Here is a 16,080-nt window from a genome sequence, read left to right on the forward strand (position 1 = left end):
TATCAGCTTTTCTGACTCAGTGGTTATTGAGAAAATGATTTTAACTATATATTTGTATGTAAAACTTTGATCCCCTATTGTGGCCCCATCCAACCCCCGGAGCCCATGATTTGAACAAACTTGAATCTGCACTATGTCAGAAAGTTTTCATGTAAAAATCAGCTTTTCTGGCTCAGTAGTTCTTGAGAAGAAGATTTTTCCTATATATTTGTATGTAAAACTTTGATCCCCTATTGTGGCCCCATCCGACCCCCGGGGGCCATGATTTGAACAAACTTGAATCTGCATTATGTCAGGAAGCTTTCATGTAAATCTCAGCTTTTCTGACTCAGTGGTTCTTGAGAAGAAGATTTTTAAAGATTTTTCCTATATATTTGTATGTAAAACTTTGATCCCCTATTGTTACCCCATCCAACCCCAGGAGCCCATGATTTGAACAAACTTGAATCTGCATTATGTCAGGAAGCTTTCATGTAAATCTCAGCTTTTCTGGCTTAGTGGTTCTTGAGAAGAAGATTTTTAAAGTTTTTCCCTATATATTTGTATGTAAAACTTTGATCCCCCTTGTGGTCCCGGACATCCAACCCCCGGAGCCCATGATTTGAACAAACTTGAATCTGCAATATGTCAGGAAGCTTTCAGGTAAATTTCAGCTCTTTTGGCCCAGTGGTTCTTGAGAAGAAGATTTTTAAATGACCCCACCCTATTTTTGTGATTATCTCCCCTTTGAAAGGGACATGGCCCTTCATTTGAACAAACTTGAAAGCCTTTCACCCAAGGATGCTTTTGGCCATGTTTGGTTGAAATTGGCCCAGTGGTTCTGGAGAAGAAGTCGAAAATGTGAAAAGTTTAACAGACAGACGGACACACGACGGACAAAAAGCGATCAGAAAAGCTCATTTGAACCTTCGGTTCAGGTGAGCTAAAAATATGTACGAAAAAAATATGTACGCCTTGTTTAACATCAAGAAAAAAAGTCAAACAAAAGTTATTTTATTCTGCACGGTTTGTTCTCTTGATTTTCTATTTTATAGAAGGCCTACAACTTAACGGTGCTACAATGTGAATTTTTTTTTTAAAGTAGTGCTGTTTTGGGGTTGTAAAGAAGGCGTGTCCCCATACCCAGTTACATTATACATAAACAAAATTTTTTCAATGTCTTCAGCCAATCAAATTGTGTGTTACAAGTAAAATTAAATTATTACATAATTGAATCAGAATCTTTACAAAATACTCACCACGGGCATCTGTTGATTGACAGGTTGTGTGGGCAGGTTTATAACTTGAATACCTGTAGACAAAAACAGAAAAATGAATAAATCTGTACCTCTTTTCCAAAAATTCAGTCGCAGTCTATATATTTTAAAATGATAAAGCAGCATGCAAAATTAAACAGAAACTAATAGGCAAAATCTATAGAAAATTTGTCTGGTATACAGTGAGATGAATATTTTAAGATTGATATGTCTACAGAGTGAATTAATGCACACATTTTGAAAATCTGTAGTTCAATTATTATTTGCTTCCACTTTTCATACAAATCAAGCTTTAAAAAATATCACCAAATAATACAGCATTGAAAATGATCAAGATGCATATTCCAAATTGAGTGATAAATCTCTCTCAAAGTTACAAAAGAAATGAAATATAAATTATGGGTACAATAAACATGAAGGATATTTGTTACTTTGTTGTTGGTCTATACTAAATCTGTCGGTTCGGTAGAATTAATTTGAAAATGTGGTAGAGCAATTGTCTATAGTGCAGAAAAGTAAATTTCACACATTGTAAAATTCTTGCCATTCATTTCTTTTAAAACATGAATATATCAATAAATCAAACAATGCGGTATTCTTTGTAGTTTTAGAGTTCTTCCTTAATCAGTACTGATGCTTTCTTCATTAGACATAGATAGCAAATTTTTTCCCCCCAAAGAAACTTATCAGTCATCATCGTACCGTATTTTATATATGCTATATCAAACTAAAGTGTTTATTTCACTCTCCTGATCAGTTTCTACTGCAGTACAAGTAGTTTATTTCACTCTCCTGGCGGCCGTTTCACTAAGCGATCGTAGATCGTAAACGTACGATTACGTTTAAGATCATTTGACTCGCACGTATACGAGCGTTTCACGAAACCTAACGTAGTCGTAACACTTACGATTGCGATTTACGTCTGACTTTTTAGAACTCTTTTCTCTATGGAGGTAGATTTAAAATTAATCCTACCATGGAAAGAAATATTCATTCATTATTTCTTCATGGTTTTAAACATATCCTTATCGTCTGCAGTAACCCATGCAAGTTGACAACAAAAATAATGGAAATTGTGAGCCCGATCTCTAGTGCAACGTAAAGAAAATTCCTAGAATGTTTAAACAATTGATAGAATAATTTTTATTGACTTTCATGTAACTAAAATTGGGGGGGGGGGGGGATGATATAAGAAATAACATAAAAGATTTACATTTTAGAATTTTAAATGCCATGCATCGATCTGCTCATGTGGGCCAAATTTCCATCAATAAGTAAACTATGTTCAACGGATTAAAAAAAAAAAAATCAAAATAAGAAAATGACATTATATTGATAAAAGGAAATAATAAAATGAAAATGAAATTGCACACAAGTAAAGGAAATTTTATCCTGCATCAAACCATGGATATGTACTCCGGCATTTAATCATTGTTGTAAAATACGCTGTAACACTAATGAATATCTATTCACTTATTTGTATCAATTTCAAACAAATCATGGGCTCAATTTGTTCCTAAAATGACTTGAAATTTATTTTCCCCATGCGTTTGTCTTTTATATATATTTTTCCGTTTAGGCATGTAAGCATATGCTAACTTTCGTCTTTACGTGATGATGTATAATCCAGATCATTTATTAACAAGAGCAACGCCAACGTGGCATAATACGCCCTTAGATTTTGCTCAAGGAAAACATTTTAGTGGGATTCATATTTTAGTGAAGTTAGCACTGTCCTCTGTGAGCTAATTCATTATTATGCTTGTAGAAATGGATATCAAGATATAAAGAGGGATAGCCTTAGAATGCGCTACTTCATAAATATGCTAACGGTTCGTTTGTATCCTGACCACAAGGTTTTCCTAATAAGTGATACTACGACCTTGATCTTTGACCTTGAAAAACAATAGGCACCTTCCTCTCATCATGATGATCAAATATACCAAGTTATAATATCCTGGAGCTTACGTTTCGATTTGTATCCTGCCCACAAGGTTTTCCTAATAAGTGATACTACGACCTTGACCTTTGACCTTGAAAAACAATAGGCATCTTCCTCTCATCATGGTGATCAAATATACCAAGTTATAATATCCTGGAGCTTACGGTTCGGTTTGTATCCTGCCCAAAAGGTTTTCCTAAAACGTGATACTACGACCTTGACCTTTGACCTTGAAAAACAATAGGCATCTTCAGTTCATCATGGTGATCAAATATACCAAGTTATAATATCCTGGAGCTTACGGTTCGGTTTGTATCCTGCCCACAAAATTTTCCTAATAAGTGATACTACGACCTTGACCTTTGACCTTGAAAAACAATAGGCACCTTCCTCTCATCATGATGATCAAATATACCAAGTTATAATATCCTGGAGCTTACGGTTCCATTTGTATCCTGCCCACAAGATTTTCCTAATAAGTGATACTACGACCTTGACCTTTGACCTCTGACCTTGAAAAACAATAGGCATCTTCCTCTCATCATGATGATCAAATATACCAAGTTATAATATCCTGGAGCTTACGGATCGGTTTGTATCCTGCCCACATGGTTTTCCTAAAAAGTGATACTACGACCTTGACCTTTGACCTTGAAAAACAATAGGCATCTTCCTCTCATCATGGTGATCAAATGTACCAAGTTGTAAAGTCCTAGGGCTTATGGTTCAGTCTGTATCCTGCCCACAAGGTCCGGACAGGCGTATAAAAATTATTATTAATATTACACTTTATGATGATTGATTTTTATATTGTTTAACGTCCCTCTCGTAAATTTTCACTAATATGGAGACATCACCATTGCCGGTGAAGGGCTGCAAAATTTAGGCCTATACTCGGCGCTTAAGGCCATTGAGCAGGGATGGATCTTTATCGTGCCACACCTGCTGTGACACGGGACCTCAGTGTTTGCAGTTCATCTGAAGGACCGCCCCATTTAATCGCCTCCTACGACAAGCAAGAGATACCGAGGACCTATTCTAACCCAGATCCCCACAGGTGTGCACTTTATAAAAAGGGGTCGGAACCCCAAGGGTTCGATAATGACCCTTCCCTTGTATGTGTATACATAAAGGTCTAGTTTGTATGTTTAATTTCTAACGACCTTCATAAAACTACAGAAACAATCCACTTGCAAAAGTGGGATTTTAACCCCTCTCCCATCACCAAGTCATTTTATTATCATATTTTCCTTAAAATGTGTATGTATTATGCAGTTAGTCAGTTGCATCAAAGGTATTGATCTGACGAGAAAAAAATAGCTGAGTACGTCGAATCGCAACGTCTCGGATCATTAAATCAACTGTTACTAAAGAAACTTAACTTCTGAACATGCAGTGCTCGAGCTGGGCTTCGCCATTTTCGCCAATGGCGAATTTTTTTCAAAAATGGCGAAAAAAAATTGAAAGTGGCGAAAATCCCTTTTTGCAATAAATTGTATTTTTAATCCTTTGTCAATGACACATTATCGCCTGTTTGTTTATGCAGTCAAAATCAGTTTATTCAGTCAACGCGTGCGACCGGAAATCTCGCGTCGCTCCAGTGCACACAGAGCTGGTCACAGCCTCAGGTAATTTATGGCTGCAAAAAAGTCGGTGATTATGTAATAAAGTACATCGGACAGCTGTTTACCCTGCTGTGGTCAATTGTTTAACATTTAGTCTTATTCGTTATCGTGTTATCATCTCCACATTAATGTCAATTCTTAACCAGAGAACCGACCGGTAATTAAATTGGCCGTATTATTGTCTATAATGCATATATGAATACATCAATTGTTTGTTTTTGCGGCCAAACTCGTTGATTACAAGATTTTAATGTGTTTGATTTTAGTTCGAATATTTCATAAACAATGCGGTCGGTCACCATTCATATGGACATAGCAATTTTAATAAATAATTTTCTTTGAAGTTCGGTGCGCAACAGACAACAGTATAAAAATGCTAATCTCATAAGACTATGCACCCCATTCTATTTTGATACTAAACTTGTAGCTTCTGACCCTAGTCAGTCTAAAATTAAAAAAAATATCTATGTTTGGCTTTACAGTCAAGCCCACCTGCTCAAACATTTGATTCTGTCCAAATTGCAAAATCTTCCATACAAAAACGGAAATTTGATAGGGTTGAGATACGACTCTAAATTGGGCTTGATGTTTTGTGACATCTGCATTTCGGCCAATGTACACAATGTTTTCACTGAGGGGTGTAGCATCATAAAGCTTTATATTTATATGATTTATTACCCGAATTTTGATTTCCATAATAGAATTTATCAAACAAATCAACTTCTTATTATTTCAGAAAGAAATGTTTAGGTATGGTAGCTGGATATGATTAAGTAATGTAACTGATTAAAAATGCTAAAATAAGTGTAATGAATAAAATAATATATAATATGATGGAAATAATTGTAAAGCATGTGATTATTTGTGCCGCGCCACTCCCCGAAAAAGTGGCGAAAGGGAATTCTGGTCCAGTGGGAGCACTGTGAACATGAGAATATTAATGTCTTGGATCCTGCCGAATGTTAAATATACAGTTATGTAATCTAACAGTGATGCAGGCATATGTAGCTATACCCCCCCCCCCCCCATTACTTTTCTAACAACTGTTCTCGATACTATTACATGCAAAGTTTGATATATTGACACCCCACCCCCCCCCCTCACTTTTTAAAATATGAATTCTTGCATTGCCTTTACATTTATATCAGTAGACTGGTCACAGGGGCTAGTTCCGTTTTGGACCCAAACTCTGTGTTACAATGAATTTACTATATTTGTAGTATCACAGAGCCCGGGCCCAAAACGGACTTGACCCCTGCGAGACTGACATTTCTGTGGTTGTGCGTAACAAAGAAGGACAACTCTAATTGATTTAAGATTCGGGCTCGGACTGTTCAATATTTTTGTGTAAAAGCAGACTGCAAGTCATTGTGATTGTTTTCTTCCTACAAAGCATAAACAAACTCGGTCAGGTAAATACTACCACAAAATGATCTCAGGCGGGGCCAGCATGGCGGCCATATTGCTCATTTACGTGCATGTAGGAGCACTTACGATAACCCTAGACCACTCGTAGGGTTACGATCAATACTGATCGTAAATCGCAAATCGTAACTTTTAGTGAAACGGTCGTACGTGCTACGTTCACATTTAAGTCTACGTTTACGATCTACGATTGGTTAGTGAAACGGCCGCCTGATCAGTTTCATACCTTATACAGGTAGTTTATTTCACTCTTCTGATCAGTTTCATACCTTGAGGGAGCTGCACAGGTTTGTTGTTAGCGTCCACCAGCACGAAGGAAGTTTGTCCATTAACAGTCACCTGATTTAAAAACAACATCTGAGGAACTCCAACGGCAGGTGTCATCTGTGTGCTGCTGTTCACCTGGGGTGTACCTTGGACCAGCAGATTATTAGGCTGTTGAACAATATTTGAAGTCTGAACAATCTGGCCAGCCCCCGACGCAATGGGAGCTGCAGCCTGTGAAACACTAGTAAAGTTTGAAATGTTTGAAAGAGTTCCATCTGCAACCTGAAAGTAATTTGAAGATTTATTTAATATTTAAAACTGCTACAGTATGCAAAAATTGTGACAAATAGAAAATGATTAAAATAAGAGCATAACATATCAATCAATATATAAAAAGGAAATATCAATACCCAAAGGATAATTAATTACTCAGTCTTAATTAAACAAATGAAATTTTCGTTAGTAGAACCTTCATCCATTTTAAATCAGTGCATATGCATGCTTCTTATTAAAAAAGAAAAGGGTGGAGAATCCATGATCCCAAGGATTCCAAAATACACATCAGCCAAATTAACCCAAGGGACAAAATAATCTCATACCTGTGGACCATTCTGTGAAATGAAAAATAACATTTCTACATTGTTTGCTTGTTCAGCATCAGCATACACAGATTTGCTTTTCGATTGATTGATTTATTGCTGAGACAAAATCAAAATACAATCTTAAGCCAAGTTTCTCAACCTACAATATATATTTTTACCCTTACACCTAAAAGATTTCATAATAGCATCTTTTTTTCATCAATAAAGCATTAAAAAACTATACCTACAACAATCTTAAATAATCTTGACTGTGAGTGCAGCAAGGCTAGAATTTTTGAGCTGTGAATTTTGGCAACTGTATGTATTATGTGTTTCATAAGACATATAGTCTATTGCCAGATATTGGAGAATTGTCAGATGCATTGAAAGTACAAACAGATGAGAATAATCATTAAAAACAATTGTTTTTGTTTTCTTCATGCTGACTGAACAATTAATTATCCTCTTGACACAAAGCCCCCCCCCCCCCCCCCCCCCCCCGACTGAACATTTAATTGTATAATTTCTGCCTGAACCTTTCCTCTCACCTGCACAATTTCCCCGCCAGGCTGGGTGATCTGCTGTATTTGGACTCCATCTTGTGTGATATACTGTATCGTGCCGTGAGAATCATCTGCACCCCCTTGTGCTACAGTTACTGTTAATGGCTGTTGTGTCTCAGTATCAAATACTGTGTAAGTATCATTCTCTGACATTTCCGACCTAAAAAGAGAATAAAATTATGGTAATACATGTGTACCCACCTACTGCGGATTACCACTACCTTCACCATTTTGGAGTTGATCATTGTCACTGTTTTCCACACCAATTGTAAAAGGTAACCTGTGTACTATTGATCTGTGAAAAATCCTTTGACATATCAATCGTCATTAGCGACAATATAAAAATAGGAACAGATCAAGGAGCTGATTTTAATCAGATTACATCTTTACCATGTCTGCCATTCTAACTGTAGACAACAAATCATACTTTATTAAAAAAAACATTATTTTCAAGACGAAACCCTCTCTTTCATATATATATTATTGGACATTGTTTCATGAAATGTTTCCAATACGCTATCTAATGAGAGAGCATTGGTTTCATATCCCTATCAATATATAGACAAGGATAAATATTGATAACAAGGACAATGTAATGCAGCAGACAGTGGAATCACGGTCCGATAGAGATTGGTCAGATTTTGGTGGTACTGAATGCCCCCTTTTCAATGTGGAGTCCACTCCGACTCTCCCCCGCACACGTCCAATATAAAAGCGGGATTAACAGTCAGATGAATCTCAGATTTGATTTTAATTAGTATACAGGCGACAATTGATTATGAAAAATAGAATCGATAATCAGAATCGAAGAGTCAAGAACGATCGACAATTGATTGTCGCCTAAATAAAACATTATGTTTCGATATATTACCAATAACGTTATAATTCTAACCAGAAGTGAAATTTATGTATATATTTATATATACAGTTACACTTCTGTTACCTATTTGTGGATCATATCAAATGAAATGTTTATCGAAATTGAAAATGTTTATCAGTTTTGAGATCACATTCAGATTCTACAACATTAGATTTAATCAAAATTTACTGGACATTTGGACGCATTCAAAACTTTATCAAGAATGGTTTGTAGACCAACACATTTCTAAAAGTCAATTCCAGCCCTCAGTTTAATGAGTTTTTCTCTGCAGTAAAATTTCATATGATGGAGAACCCTGTTTCTGCATTTCAGTTAAAAAAAAAATTATTGAGCTCTATAGCTATTTTTGGTTTTTCTTGGCTTGAGTGTGGGGACTTGATTTCAAATTCTGGGAGTGCCTTATCAGGAAAGAATCAATCAAGGAAAAATAATGTTACCAATAAAAACAAGTTTCCTTTGAATTATACCTCTGATTCTTTCAAAACAATGTCATTTTTGTATCAGCTGTTTAATTTGCTGTCTGTCTTTCGTTGCATGAAAGATATTAGACAAATAAAACGACAAATTTCTTGCTTGGATTGTCTGTTTCTATTAGAGAACAAACATTATAATATGTTATAACTTATAAGTTATAGAAGATATGTCTGTTGTCAAACTACAGTAATGCACTGCAAAATCATCAATAATCAGATAAAAAATTGTCATGCTTTCAAACAGTTAAAACAAATCACAATAAATTTTATACAAATGTTAATGTATAACAAGTGTACTTACTTCATTAAAACCGTGAACAGTAAACGTCTCTAGGAGACAGAATTCCTAGTGACTTTCTTTTTTTAATCCAAAACTTATTTTATTAAATATGGCGCTAAATGGTGTGCACAGAAAACAGTGACGTATAAAAATTAAACTCTTAAAAGATGTAGATTTGTGATTCATTAAGTCGTTCGTGTATCGGTAATATATAACAATGAGAAGAAATTGTATTCTGATCCTGTAATATCAGATTCAGTAATGACTTTAAAAGATTGCAAACTTAAGCTGCCACAATCACTTTTGCCTATGCAAAAGACTGAATAATAATCCTCACCATACCAAGCGCCTCTGCAACAAAGACTAAACGTAAACAAAGCGTTTTGAGATTGCCGGCATTTTTAGAAGAAAATTAAGGGGTCTACAATCCAAAGAATATCAAAATGAGTAAAGCCCATCCACCAGAGTTAAAGAAGTAATTTTCTTTTACACACTTGTAACTGTATGGTGCAGGATCTATGTCATGTATCAACTTGAGATATATTGATGAAAGCTGTACTAAGTTTTGCATTTTTTTATGCAGATCATCTATTGTATTTAAATATTTGGAAAGATTGCATGATGTTTATAAACGATGTATTTGAATTAATTGAAAAGTCAAATGCATTTCGTGTAGTCTGTTTGAAATAAGGTAAGTGTAAAGCAGTCGTGACCATTAATTCTGTGTAACAGGAACCTGAAGAAGGTAGAAAATCATAAATGCAACGGATCAGACCGGGATGCGAACCCGGCCCCCAGAATTTCCACTCAAGTGCTCTACCAAGTGAGCTCTCTGGTCATGGCGATCGTGCTTGGCTGACCGCTCCTTAAACAGGTTGGGAACCCCTATACGCGATTATCCTTCTTTAGCGAGAAAGTAAACATTACCATGAACAGGTGTTTTGATTGAAAAATAATGGCAAATTCCGTGCAATGCTGAGTAAGTGTGACACACTCAACATTACGTGAATTGTCTCTATAAAATTGATAACACTGTCTAAATATATTTCATATTGATGATGTTGCTGCGCAAGAGGGAAGGGGGCTGAACTTTTGTTCTGATTTATATTGCAGAACTATTAGACATTCTAGCACTTTTTCTTCTGTTCATGTGAAACACAAAGAGATGTACTCCACGGGTGTTTTTCTCTGTTGTACGGGATATATTAACTCTTGTTAAAGACGGAAAATGACGTTTTCGCGAAAATATCTCTCTGTAGGGAAAGTGTTCCCAACCTGTTAAATATCATCATACTTAAAGACATCAACCCTGGATCTTTATCCCCAGGCAGGCATTTTTAAGTTGTAAACTTTATACAGAATGTGATTGCATCTTGTATATATCAGGTATGCCTCGGATGATAATGATTTTAAACAGCTCAGTAATTTTTTAAGGTCCATTTTAGGTCCGAATTTTGGCCCTTTCCCCTCCTAAAAATTGTCAATTTTTTCCCAATTTAGATTGCATTTTTCCCCAATGATAAAATTATGAAAGGAAAATGTATTTTTTAAAAAATAAACATTCGATGTGAATTTTTTCACATATACATAAGACTTTACAGAGTTATGGGAATGATGATTGGGAGAGAATAATTGAAAATTTTAGAAGGTTAAAGAGAATTAGATGTGTAAAATTAATAAAGATAATATAATGTTTGATATGATTTTAAAACTTATTTGTAACGATAAAATTTATTTTTCCCAATTTGACTGAAATGTCGACAATTTTTCCCAATTCTAAAGCTATAGGACCCTAATGAAAAATGTAGAAAAATCACAGCAGTTCCAAAGTGTTGGCCTGCTTTATTTTAATCAAATGGTGTGCAAAATTAAATCATCATGTAGAGTTTGTCGAAAAGCCATAATGCGATTTGCTTCTTTTTTTTTTTTACCAAAAGTGATCCTCCTTGTTGAAAAATTAGAGAATAATAACAGATATTTGTCTTTGGTAATCTATAAAATTCTGTCAATGGATCTTTTCTAATGACACTTTTGCTTAATTTTCAGGTATATGGAGAAGAAAATCAATTGTAAGTACAGTTATGTTGTGTGTCACTGGTTAAGCCAAGTAAAATTGATTTTATGATTTACAGTGTCAGTGATTTTTTAAGGCCCATTTTGGGTTCGAATTTCGGCCCTTTCCCCTCCTAAAAATTGCCAAGTTTTTTCTCAATTTAGCTTGCATTTTTCCCAATAATAAAATTATGAAAGGAAAACGTATTTGAAAAAAATAAACACTCGATGTGAATTATATATGTAAGACTTGACAAAGAGTTATGGGAATGATGATTTGGATAGAATAGTTGAAAATTTTAGACAGTTAAAGAGAATTAGAAGTGTAAAATAAAGATAATATAATGTTTGATATGATTTTAAAACATATTTATGATAAAATTGATTTTTCCCAATTTGACTAAAATGTCAACAATTTTTCCCAATTCGAAAGCCATAGGACCCTTGTAAAAAAATGTAGAAAAATCACTGTTCAAAATTGACCATAGGCAGGGTCTATGTGAAATTGCACTGGTCTATGCCAAATTGTAAGTGAGATAGACCAAATTGTCTATGCTGATTTTCTAGGTTTTAAAAATTTAAAAAAAAAAAAAATCATAATTATAAATAAATTAGGGCTATGCGGTGCACCGAAAATTCGGTGCACAGCGATTCATATCATTCAATTCGATGCACCGATTACAAATTACCAAAAACAACAAATATGGCGTCCGTGTGACGTGCATAACGTGAATTTTTATGCAACAGAGATTTAAATTACTGCTGAGTTGAGATTTAGCATTTTCACTTCTCAGATAGCAACAGAATTTGGTCGGTAAGATCATTGCAGTTTATCTTTACATGACATTTCAGTGCTCCAAGTTACATTTGCTATCAGGTCACGAAATGGCGACCTAGAGATATTTCTGGTCGCTATTTAAAAATTTCTAGTCGCCAGTTACAAAATTCCTGCCATGATAAAAGGTGTGTTTTTAATTTGATATCTTTCAATTATAAAAAAGCAAACCCTGTACATGTGTACTCTAAACCTCGTTTTTCCGCCATCTTGAGTTGTTTCAAACGTTTTGACTGAGACTGAAAAATATTTATTCAAACCTCCAATCCCAATTATAAAATTTCACTGGATAGGGTTCGATATTCATGCTCGTCATTTCCACCCCAAAATGATTTTTGAGGACACGCTTGCTAACTTTGTTCGTCCAAATGGCGACCTGGTGACTAGTGCTGGGTATTGCGACTCGAAAATCGTATAGCGATATATTGCAATATTAAATTTTGTATTGCAATATATCACAATTTTATAACAATCTTTATGAAATAAAACAAAAACAGTTATCTTCGGATATTTCTTTCATTCTACTTAAAACACTATAAATTTAAACTTTGACAAAACATTGACAAATGAATAGATGAATCAGAAAATGGTTCAGATTACTAGCTTTTTAGGCTATTTGTTCAGTTATTGCTGAAGCTCTTGCTAGGATATTTCAATTCAAATCCAGTGTTCGAAATTGGTTTTAAACTTGGTATAGACCACAGGTCTATGCCAAAACAAGATGACTTAGACCTCATCAAATTGGCATAGACTGCAACATTGAAGAAAAATACCACAAATTTAAAACATTGTTATTTACTTCTAATGTACTTAAAAAGCATTTGCTTTCCATTTCCATAACAATGTCCTCCTTTCCTCATAACGTTTATCAGACGTCGACTTTTGGGATAACTCTATTGCTTTATACCTAGAAAATTGGCATGGACAATTTGGTCTATCTCAATTACAATTGACATAGACTCGGTCTATGGTTAATTTCGAACACTGCAAATCCACCACTCATCCTTGCGGAAAGCGTAACATGACCCGGGGGGAGGGGAGTAGAAGTCGAAACAACCTGACACGATCCGGTTTTCTGTTCACTTTGGCTCGAATTGGTGTTAACATTGCAGTGGTGCCTCCGCATGTGATTGGATAGGTTTGTAGTGTCACTGATTTTGTTACAGTAATCACATACAGGTTCATGTTTGCCCAACTCTCTAGTACATGTATATTGTATTCCTTATAGGAGTCCCGAGTTGATCACTATTCGTTTTCTTGACCTTTGCATACAGGCATATCTGTTATATGTATTTCGTTTTCCTTCTTTAGTTTGAAGTGATATATACTATATGAGCCTTTCCTTTTTCATTCAGATATTTACGATCAGTTTAATTCGCCGCCATTTTTAAACTTTAATACGGGACAGGTAACCTATGTAAGGAATTTACAGAATATTGTAATGAACCCGAACCTGTATTTATAAAAACATATTGCGATACGTATTGCTATCAACGGAATCATGATTCACCGGTTATCCAGTAATATCGCACAGCACTACTGGTAATGAGTTTGGATTTTGACTAAATTTGTATACATTTAGAAAACGAATACAACTCAAAATAATGTGAAAAGAAATAAATCCACTCGGTAAAACTTTGTTAGTTTTTTGTTCTGGTGCGATAATGGAAGTGGTCTTTTAGAATTTTGAAAATACCCGATTTGCATGTTATTATGCAAGAGCAATAATTGCCTTTTGTCGTAAATTCTGCTGCACTATATTAATGGTTTGTTCTGACCCATAACATATTCATTTTCTAAATGTCCAGTGGAAATATATACACATCCATACTCGTCACCAGGTTGCCATTTGCGCAAACCAGGTTAACAGAAATCATTTCAGGGTGGGAATGACGAGGTGACGCGCGTGAAAGTCGATCCCTGTTCCTTTCATAACTTCTCATTTCTGAATACATTGAATGGGTGTAAATTGTAGATTTTGCAGCATGAGCAAAACATACTGTATTCATCCTGTTTACCGGCCCATCCCTTATAAGCCTTTGTCCTACTCAAATCTGTGGAAACTAACATGTATTACTGCATTTACTGATAATATTGCCAAAATCTAATATATGAGTATTAGGGTTTGTTATGTTAAACATTGTTAAAGATAATTTACTTGCTCATCTAGCGAATAAGTGTATTACATGTATGTAGTGCTCATAAAGACGTTATTCCTATAATAACCGTCAAATATACCAGCTTGATTAACTTCCATTGTTTTAAGATTGTGGATCATTAGAAACCCCTTCACTGACTGCTAAACAATAGATGTGTGTGTTGTAGTGAAGCTGAATGGAGGCAGACAGATCACAGGAGTACTACGTGGATATGATCCCTTTATGAACTTGGTGGTGGACGAATGTCTGGAAGAAACTAAACTGGGAGAGAGGAACCAAATAGGCATGGTGGTAGGTGTAGTGCTCTATCTGTCAAACAATTTCTACCAATAGGATGATGGTGGTCACAAAGTCTTAGTACCTGCTCAGCTGAACAGTTGGTTTAGATATATAAAGTGGATCAAAGAAATGCCTTTTTTCCACATTTAATAAGAGATGATCAAAAAGAGATTTGATTAATCTTTAGAACAGTTGTTTAGTAATGCTGGACCAGGTGTTAAAACTAGATAAGGACATCATTGAGACATATCCCACAATTTACATCAGTCTATTGTAATATCAATTAATATAATAAGGTGATGAAATATTTAATTTATTGAAACTTTTCAATTTTATAAAAAATGACTATCCAAAATTTGTAAGGTAGACCCTGACTATAATTGATGTAAACTCTTTTAAGCCTGTAGGTCTTGCAAATCAAACAAATTCACCATCTTTTCTCCCAACCCCCACCCACACACTCACAATACATCTATCTATAAATCCACAATTCTTGTAAATTGTTTTTCATTTGATCAATTCAGCTTTAACAATATATGTGTGAAATATATTTTGTGCCTGTTGAGTTTGATGTTTGCTAATCCCTCACAAATTTTACTACCTTTGGACCACGGTCCTGTGGGTTTTAGTGAAAACTACTGTGAGAGATCCAAAGACAAAGCACTTAGTAGAGTTTTGTCCCTTAGGCAAATCTAGGGTTTTCTTCACAGGAGAGCTGCTCAGTTTAAATTAAGATACCATGAAACAACTTCTGACTGCAAATTGTCGATATTTGCATTTGCAAAACAATGGAAACAGAGTAAAATTTTTGATAATGGACTGATTATACAGAAGTTACCAATATTTTCATGTGATGTTGAAAGCCACTGACAAAAAAAAAATTATTGGCAGTCAGAAACATTGGTAATTGTGAATTTAGAAAATGTGCATCCTTTTAGCTGGTTGTTTTTTGTTCGTTTGTTTGGTGGTTTTTTTTTTTTATAATGCATATCATTTTATATTGCAACATTCTCTCTTTAAGGTTGTCAGGGGCAACAGTATCATCCTACTGGAAGCTTTGGACCGGATTGGATAGGAATTCCAGTTGAGTAGATTTGGGCAGCAGTGATTGATGACCGTTGTTTTTATTGACTGGATGAGAGTGGACCAGAGTGTGATGTTGTGTTCATAGTGCCCTGGGAGCGTGGGACACAGTTATATGTAGCTGGATGAGCGTCATTATAAACTTAAATCATGAAACTCATTGTACTTCATAATTCACTGTCATTTATGATGTTTATTTCGTCTTTTTTATTAAAGAATCTATAAAGTGCTCAGGTACTCAGTGATATTGATATGAAATTTTTGTTAGTGATGTCAATTTATGGCACACTTTGATACACAATTTTAGTGTAGGAACACGACCAACTTGATTATTGATATGAAGGATTTGCTTTAAAGTTGTTTTTAGGCTTTAAATGGAA

General features: G+C 35.0%; 1 protein-coding gene and 1 pseudogene across 1 annotated transcript; one reads left to right on the forward strand and one right to left on the reverse strand.

The window, feature by feature from the left end:
• LOC125659186 (uncharacterized) overlaps positions 1-16,080 on the reverse strand; it is a 37,043-nt pseudogene that overhangs the window by 3,355 nt on the left and 17,608 nt on the right.
• Positions 9,467-15,929, forward strand: LOC125659185 (small nuclear ribonucleoprotein G-like). The gene is made up of 4 exons (XM_048890776.2): positions 9,467-9,767; positions 11,339-11,361; positions 14,505-14,629; positions 15,639-15,929. Exons 1-4 carry the CDS (start codon positions 9,736-9,738, stop codon positions 15,690-15,692), a joined length of 234 nt encoding a protein of 77 aa, XP_048746733.1. The 5' UTR covers positions 9,467-9,735; the 3' UTR covers positions 15,693-15,929.

Source organism: Ostrea edulis, chromosome 9 (assembly GCF_947568905.1).
Source record: "Ostrea edulis chromosome 9, xbOstEdul1.1, whole genome shotgun sequence".
Lineage (NCBI taxonomy): Eukaryota > Metazoa > Mollusca > Bivalvia > Ostreida > Ostreidae > Ostrea > Ostrea edulis.